Source organism: Triplophysa rosa, linkage group LG13 (assembly GCF_024868665.1).
Source record: "Triplophysa rosa linkage group LG13, Trosa_1v2, whole genome shotgun sequence".
Taxonomy (NCBI): Eukaryota; Metazoa; Chordata; class Actinopteri; order Cypriniformes; family Nemacheilidae; genus Triplophysa; species Triplophysa rosa.
The window spans coordinates 11,733,725-11,742,511 of NC_079902.1; the positions used below are offsets into that span (position 1 = coordinate 11,733,725).

Sequence of the window (8,787 nt, forward strand, 5' to 3'; positions counted from 1 at the left end):
GGTCCAACAGCAACAGCCCAATCTACAGGTCAAACTTTAAGTGGTCCAACAGCAACAGCCCAATCTACAGGTCAAACTTTAAGTGGTCCAACAGCAACAGCCCAATCTACAGGTCAAACTTTAAGTGGTCCAACAGCAACAGCCCAATCTACAGGTCAAACTTTAAGTGGTCCAACAGCTACAGGTCAAACTTCAAGCGGTGCAACAGCTACAGGTCAAGCTTCAAGCAGTGCAACAGTGACGGCCCAATCTACAGTTCAAACTTTATGAGGTGCAACAGTGATGGCGCAATCTACAGCTACAATCAAACAAATTACAGAAACAACCTCACCTACAATGTTATCACAATCTACAACTCAACTGTGGTCAACAGCCACAACAACTCGTTTATCAACTAAAATCCAGCTTCCATCTACTACTGCTCTACAACCAATCACCACCCCACGTACAACAACCGTGACAACTACAATGACCACGACAACCATAACACCGATTCCAACACCTGCTCTTCCAAAAGTAGCCGTAGGGTTTGTCCTCCTAACGCAGTTTGTTCAAGAGCTCGAAAACCAGCAAAGTGAACAATTTAAGACTCTATCAGCAGAGGTCAAGAAGGGGGTAAGTTATAACCAACATGAGATTGGATTGTTTTTGTAAGATTTCATAAGTAACATCCTTACAATTATTGTTAAAAAATTATTATCAAGGAAAGAAAAGACAATGTCATGTTTGCTGTGTAGCATGACATGAAGTGTAACTCTTGTAAGTAACATTTTCTAAACCGACTATTTCACAGTGTGACGTCGTCTATAAAAAGAAGTTTGGAGCCCGTTTCCTCAGGACTGAAGTGCTTGCTTTCCGGTGTGTCAATGCTTTGCTTCATAACTTTTAAAACTTGGTTATTCATTGTAACCGTAACTGTAATGTCTCATATACATGCACTTGCTTATATTAACAGATCCAGCAGTCTTCCTATAGATCACAGGTGTCAAACTCAGTTCCTGGAGGGCCGCAGCTCTGCAGGGTTTAACTCCAACCACACCTGCTTGGAAGTCTCTAGTGATCCTAAAGACCTTAGGCTTGTTCGACTTGATGTGGCGCCGCAAGATCGGACAGGCGGATGACATCAAAGTATCGCAAGAGCGATTCGAAAGCAAACTTTTCATGGTTTTTTTAATCGCTCTCTCGGTACTTTGATGTCATCCACCTGTCGGATCTTTCAGCGCCGCATCAAGTCTAACAAGCCTAATGATTAGATGGATCAGGTGTGTTTGATTGAGGTTGGAGCTAAACTGTGCAGAGCTTTCCACCCCCCAGGAACTGAGTATAGATGTAAAGTGTATACCTTGAAGCCAGGGGTGTCCTGTCCTGCTCCTGGAGGGCCGGTGTCCTGCAGAATTTATATCCAACCCTTATCAAACACACATGAACCAACTAAACAAGGCAGACTAGAAACTTCCAGACAGGTGTGTTGAGCTAAATTGGAGCTAAACTCTGCAGGACAGTGGCCCTCCAGGAGCGATTTTGGACATCCCTGCAAGTGGTTGTAAACTATAACACACATGTTTGTGTTTTGTTTCAGTCGCGATGATGGAACCCGGGCAGCAGGGCATGTAAGGGCGGAGATTGAGTTAGTGTTTGATGGATCCTCTACTGGTCCGCTCCCAGCCGTCACTGAGGTTGTGGAAACATTAAAAGATGCAGCCTCAAATCCAGCCTCAGGATTAAACCTCACCATTGATGCTACGTCCATTTCTGTTATCAGTGAGCTGACAATCACACCTGACATTCTAGATTATGTGAACACTGAAAATTCGAATCAATTTGTGATACATTTTTGTTTGTTTCTTTTGTTAGGAGCACTGCAGACAATTCCAGTGAGCATCTTGACCGATGGCACTTTTGTGGTTGCTTTATCAAATTCAAGTTCGCCTGCATACAGAAACAGGGCATCAATGATTAAAACAGGGGTGTGTATGATCTACGTTTCACTTCACTGTCACAAAGTATTTTATATAAGTAAAACGTCAACATTTTTTTCTGAAAGTCTTGGTTATGTGCTGAAATGTACATTTTTAAAAAAGACAATACTCTTTTTTTTTGCATTCTGTAGCTTGAACCATTTTTCACCGATGATTATCCAACGTCATTCACTGTTTTGTCTATAACAAACTTCAGGTATGCACTTGGAGTTTCATTTTTCAAAAATAGCTTTGACTCTTGAAAAGGTTCATATTGATTACCGAATCTCATTTCAAATCTCTCCTCAGTGATGTGAGCACAAAATCCGTCAGCAGGGCCACAATACAAAACTCTATGGATCTTACTTTTGCAGCAAACAGCCCTCTACCCAATGCCAACCAGATAGTGAACACTATAGTCCGAGCAGCCAACAGCAGCTCACTGCCCTTCAAAATCTTCACTCATTCCATCACAGTCAGTGGAACAGGTGAGTGACTCACTGTTACTCGGCTATCCTTCAATGCCCATTCTCATGTAAGTTTGCTTCATAAAAAAAATTAAATTAATTGTTTTTCTTTTCTTTGTAACGCAGAGTACTCTTCAGCCGAAGTGAGCAGTCACATCAGCATGCTGATGGCTTCAGTCCTGATTGCTATGTCACTTCTGGTCACACGGTTTGACTGATTATAGTCCTACATGTGGCTTAAATATTCGTACATCCTTTTATTTAATTTATATTTAATCTCTTTTGCCTCTTGAATCATTAAAGTTGGGGAAAAGGCTGTGCCTCCCTTCTCCTGTATCATTTACACACAATTCATCAACTACACTTTTTAATCTAGCAAAACCAGTCAATTTACAAAAGAATGGCATTATGTTGTGCTGTGTAGTCGAAAGAGAACTGACCTCTCCTTTGACTGCTCACTGAGGGGCCAAAGACAAAAGCATGAAGTCTTTCAATGATGTTTTCCCCTGAAAGGGCTCGACTGTAACTCTTATGACAGTACAGTTTCATTTCATGTAAACCTGTTCTAAAACTTTGTATCGTGAAAAATTCCAAATGAATAAAAAAGAAAAAAAACTGTTGTATTTCTTGAATGCTCAGTTTTTAAGGAGGGCCTAATGTATTAGATTTAAGAAGTGAGGGGTGGGGAACCCATTTATTCGATGTAACAGCCACCAGTTACAGGCAAATTCCCATGCACATTGGAAAAGGGAACACCACACACAGTCATTCCAGATAAAGGAAAAAAAAATGTGTTTTTATTTCTCCATTCACTACTGTACTTCAAACAGAGACACAACTGTGCTGCTCCCTCCAGAGTTCACACAGCAAGGGCTCTGCTCTTTAAAGTGTGCATAGTACATGGATGCTGATGTCGAATCCCGTTTGCTTTGAGAATACTGGAAAATCAGGACACTTGAGTCATACTTGACATTTCCGAAAGTACAAATTTGAAGAAGAATCCTGAGGACCTTCAAGGTGGCAGGATGTTTTAGTGGATGTGGAAGTCAGCTCCATTAATGTTTACAAACAATGATCCAATAATATAAAATCATGAATGGAGTACACTTTTACCACGATCGTAAGTCTTTGGCACAGCTGCATAGGGATTCTGTGTCAGACATTTTGTGTATATGTCGAATGTCACTGACCGAACCAGAAATGTGCACGTCAGAGAAAGTGTTGCATAGCAGTATGCACTAACAGCTATATCTATGGATTTGTAGGATAGGACAGTTAGCTAACCTAGGTATTTGTTTTTATTTTTGACATTAATATTCCAATTTCAGTGAGAATAAAAATTAAAACTTTTATATATCAATCTGTATATGTGATAGACATTGGTTTTCCTCATCCTTGCGATCTTGTCAGGGTAGAGGCAGAAGAACCCAAATGCAGAACAGCCAAGGTGCAACACAAAAACTTTATTAAATCAAAAACTCATGATGGGGACAAACTAAACAAAACAGGAATTCAAAACAAAGGGGGCAAACTACACAAAGTCCAAAAATAACATAAATTATAAATCCAAGACACGGTAGGATAAGGCAAGACGGGAACAATATAGGCAAGACGGGAACAATATAAGCAGCATGGGAACTAACACGAACATAGTAAGACGAATCGGCATGGGACAGAGAGTGAAGGGTAGGGAACACTAATGAGGGAAGTTAACAATGGGCAGGTGAGGGGAATCAAACACTAATGGGAAGATTACACAGGGCAGGTGAGGGGATCAAACACTAATGGGACAATGACAGGGAAACAAGGGGGCGGGGCCAAGCCACAAGACAGTCCCCACATATAACACAACAAGCACAAAAGACATGGTACTGTTACGACCCTGTCCACAGAATTAGAAAACTGCAGACAAGGACAGAATCATGACAGATCTAAGGCATTCTAGAACATCTCCTTATGTAACAAAGCAGATACTATGGATGCCCTGAAATTAAAATTCTTGACCGAAGCCGAATAAAAATGAATACCGAACATGTTTTTTTTGCATTTTTTCTATTTATTTAGCCACTTTTTCAATATTGCATAACCTGAATGGTCAAAATTTGCTCTTTTAATATTTTGTCATGCTTTTCATTATAATGGGCCTATAGATTCGCTTAATAGGACTAGGTATTATAATCGCACTATTTCAGCACAGTTGAACTGCCCAATAGGTCATTTCCCAAGCCTTATGCATGACAGGGGGAAGCAGTCAAGAATATGAATAGAGGAAACGAGGTCTGAGGTTTCACTGGTTTGTCGGGTAGGCATCCTATGTGTTTGGGGGATAAATGATTATAGAAACACATAGCATACTTAACTTTCCTTGCCATTATCAGAGAGACATCTCATGAGTTGTGTGTCCCACTTTCCTCACATTATCCTGGGTGAAAGATGCCTTTTGGTGAGGTGCTGCTGATAATGCCCTTTGTATGGTTTCCATCAATGCGACACATGGTCAGTTGTGCTCCTCAGCCTCATTGGATGTTTCGGCCCTTTATCACAAGACACCCTCAGCCAAGGGAGACCCACCACAGGTTGATCAGACCTGGGTGTGTGTCGCATTTTTACAAGGTCATCTGGCAGCCCATGCTGCGTCCATCCGCCTAAACCACAGCCATTGGCTTCTTCTTTCTGCACCACTGGCCAGTTCTTGATTATCCTCCACTGGACCTGTCCTCTGAGAGTGACCTATTTGTCAGCTATGGTGACCTCTGCATTTAACCCGTCCAGTGAGTAGTGAACTCACGCACTGCAAGTCGTGAACACATATACACCAGAAGCAGTGGTATCACTGCAGCTCAAAGGCACCACAGTCGCTACCCGCTGGCCCTGAGAATCGAACCGGCAACCTTCTGGTCATGAGTTTGACTCTTTAACCATTATGCAACGACTACCCACACCGTTAGTAGTGCCCGTACGGCATACCACTACCAAAATCAATGCAACCATACGCGCCAAACCGTTGGCTAAGGCTGTTATAGCCCCACTGGCTCCGTTAATGCAAGCTCAGTGCCCCCGGTCTTGTATGGCATAACAATACAACACACAACACCATTTTATTACGTGGTCACTTGGCAGCCCATATTGCGTCCTTCCATTTCAACCACAGCCAGTGGCTGCTTCTCTCAGCGACAGTGGAAAGTTCTTTGACTACCGTCCGTTGGGCCTGTACTCTGATCCTCACTTTCTTATGCAGCCTTGTAGTGGAATTGGAAACAAAGCCCCTGAAGCCCACTTCAACCGGGAACACTTTCGCTGTCCATCCCCAATCTTAAGCCTCAGCTGCCAAGTTGGCATACTGGAGATTCTTTCTTTCAAATGCTTCGTTAATGGCCTCTTCCCAAGGTACAGTCAACTCAACTATTTGGACTGTCCAACTGGAGCTGGACCACAGAACCATGTCCGGCCGCAGCTTGGTCACTGCGATTTCCAAGGGGAAAGTAAGTCTGTGGTTTAAATCAACTCGCATTTCCCAATCCCTGGCATGCCTCAGCAGACCTGAATCTGGGGTTAAGGGCTTGGCCCGCGGTTTCTGCCCCTCCCGAATAAAGGGTTGCCTTTTTAGCGAGTTAGCCTTGGCGTTTTGGGGGATGGTATTTGCTGCCACTCTCTTGGTCTCTACTGCTGCAGCCAAGCACTTTAGTACTTGATTGTGGCACCATGTGTATCTCCCCTTTTTTAAGCTCTGCTTACAACCCACAAGAATATGTTTAAGGTTTGCTGGAGCTGCACATAGGTGGCAGGCTGGATCCTGTCCACACCAAACATGCAGATTTGTTGGTGAGGGCAGCACATCATATGTAGCTCTTATGATAAAACTTAGCATGTTTGTTTCCATACTCCAAAGCTCACTCCAAGTGATTTTGCGCCATTCAATGCCTTCCCACCTCATCCAACGGCCTTACTGGGCTTGAGAGTCCGCTCTGGCGCATCTACTTGCTTCCTCTTGATGCCGAACCTCCTCCACTACCAGGTGCCGCTGTTCCTTTGGTGTCGCTTTTCGCCACGTAGGTGTGGTTGATGCCAAACCAAACCCCCCTCTGCTATGTTGCACTTGTCCTACAATGTCCTTATGTCTGAGGGCAGCCTTTGCATCTCCTACCGCTGTTGTTGGGTACCATTTCCTTCCTGTCGCTACTGTTGGAGCAGCATGTCTTACACAGGGATCACAGGATTCTTTGAGCGTCATCTCTAACCTTGTTTTGGTGCATTTATATTCTTCCACAAGGCGTGAAATGGGAAGAGAGAGATCCATTCCCGTACAGCCCTATGTTGCTAAGGCATCTTGGTAGCCCAAGCCATTTCCTCACTTGTGTACTCACCAATCTCTCCAGGTTATTGGCGTGAGACACCGTGAGCTCATACATAGAAATTGGCCACATCAGGTGTGGCAACAAGCCAAATTGGAAGCACCAGATTTTCACCTTCCCAGGAAGAGCTGTATTATTGATTTTCTTGAGTCCACTGGCTGTCTCTTGACTGAGTTTTTCCACCTGTACGGCGTCTTTAAGGTCTGTGTGTTTGCGCGCACCAGGGCGGAACTTGGTATGGAGAATTGTAAACGTGCGACCATGTAGAGACAGAAATGACATGCCTTGTAAATAAGATAAATAACATAATGCCAATTAATTGGTTTAATAAAAAAACAAGGCATAGCTATAGTATGTTCTATAGGAAAGTTTACCTTAAATGACTTATCTTGTGATATGGCGCTATATAGAATTAACTTGACCAAATTAACTTGACCTTCAAGGGGGGCGGGGGGTGCCCCCCTAAGGTAATGGTAGGGGAAACACTGGAACTGGTGAGACGTCAGAACGTACTGTGTTTGCTGGGAAAACGTCTTGGTTACGGATGTAACCTCGGTTCCCTGATGGAGGGAACGAGACGTTGTGTCGAACCGACAGAATGGGGTTTGTCTTGAGAACCTATCATCTTCTGAGTATTTAGAAAAGGCCAATGAAAATTGGCGAATGAAATTTGCATGCCGGACTCCTCCGCCGAAGATGTCCGGGTATAAGAGGGAAGCCGGCGTGCTCATTCATTCACCTTTGGTCTGAGGAGCCTTAAGCATCCTCCCCCGACCGCTGGGGTGGGCGGCCAGTGTTGTGGCATGAGGGACACAACGTCTCGTTCCCTCCATCAGGGAACAGAGGTTACATCCGTAACCAAGACGTTCCCTTTCTGTCGGTCTCTCGACATTGTGTCGAACCAACAGAATGGGGTTCCTATGTAAGACGCCACAGCACTGAGCCGCGTCACAATCTCTAGCGGAGTGACGTTGACTGACCTGGGCGAGTCAGACGAAGACGCTAACGCGAAATTATGACCCTCCAGTGGAGAGGAAGGGGGCCCCAGAGCTTTACCACAAAGTTGGGAAGCCCCTGCCACCGGCCGTCACGGGCGGAGGCCTAGTTCTCTAAATGTCGAGAAGCCGCGCGGCACCGTAAGCGCCACTGGGTAAGCATTATTCCCCCCGGGGGAAAAACGCTGCAGAGGCCACTACCTACCGTAGGGAGGAATTAGTGGAGACACCACATGGTCTCACCATCAGGGTAGAACTCATGGAAAATGTGCGGACTGCAGGAGTTAACCGCAAGGTGGGATTCCACCTAGGGAGGTCATGGGTTGCAGAGGTGGGAACCATTCATGAGGATACATCAGACGGAACAGCCCACGGAGGGGGGGTTACCTCGTCTGGAGCACTAAGTCCAGTTAGAGCTATGTGGGAGATAACTCAACTGTTCCCCGGCCTAAGGGGGCAGGGCTGCTCTGCCCAGCCTGCCCCGAGGAAGGTGCTAGTGATGGATAAAATGCCTGTTCTTTACCCAGTGGGGGAAAGAGGGGAGGCGTAATAGCCGCTGATCCCCCTAAGGAAGGGGGAAGGGCTTTCGCAGGCGTACGCCCTAGCGGCTGCCGGTCCTACACCTTGCCAGGATGCGGGCTGACACCGGTTCCGCGCGTAGGTAATAGAACCTCACGGAGTGGTTGGGCATAGCCCAACCCGCAGCTCTGCAGATGTCTGCTAGAGAGGCGCCGTGAGCCAGTGCCCATGAGGAGTGAGCCTCACTCCCAAAGGGCAGGGGCGAATTGAGATCGGTATGCCCTAATGAGGGCATCCACGATCCAGTGCGCCAGCCTCTGTTTGGAGACAGCCCTCCCTTCTGCTGACCTCCGAACAGACAAAGAGCTGCTCAGAGCTTCTGGGCTCAGCGTGCGGTCCAAGTAGAGGCGCAGTGCGCGTACTGGACACAACACGGAAAGGTTGGGTCTTCCTCCCCGGTGGGGAGCGCCTGCAGGTTCACCACCTGGTCTCTCGG

The 8,787-nt window shown here is 45.6% G+C and overlaps 2 protein-coding genes across 10 annotated transcripts in view; one reads left to right on the plus strand and one right to left on the minus strand.

Annotated features, from left to right (window-relative positions):
* Positions 1 to 3,040, plus strand: part of LOC130563505 (uncharacterized) — a 5,963-nt gene extending 2,923 nt beyond the window's left edge. Inside the window, exons 4-10 of one of the 2 annotated variants that reach the window (XM_057349073.1) lie at positions 29 to 615; positions 794 to 858; positions 1,580 to 1,761; positions 1,855 to 1,967; positions 2,111 to 2,175; positions 2,268 to 2,446; positions 2,552 to 3,040. In XM_057349073.1, the coding sequence (XP_057205056.1) occupies positions 283 to 615; positions 794 to 858; positions 1,580 to 1,761; positions 1,855 to 1,967; positions 2,111 to 2,175; positions 2,268 to 2,446; positions 2,552 to 2,643 (1,029 nt within the window). In that variant the 5' untranslated portion in view covers positions 29 to 282 and the 3' untranslated portion in view covers positions 2,644 to 3,040. Of the gene's footprint in view, positions 1 to 6; positions 616 to 793; positions 859 to 1,579; positions 1,762 to 1,854; positions 1,968 to 2,110; positions 2,176 to 2,267; positions 2,447 to 2,551 lie in introns of those variants that run through there. The other variant, XM_057349074.1, reaches the window with a different exon arrangement.
* map7d3 (MAP7 domain containing 3) overlaps positions 1 to 8,787 on the minus strand; it is a 113,689-nt gene that overhangs the window by 59,763 nt on the left and 45,139 nt on the right. The window lies entirely within an intron of this gene.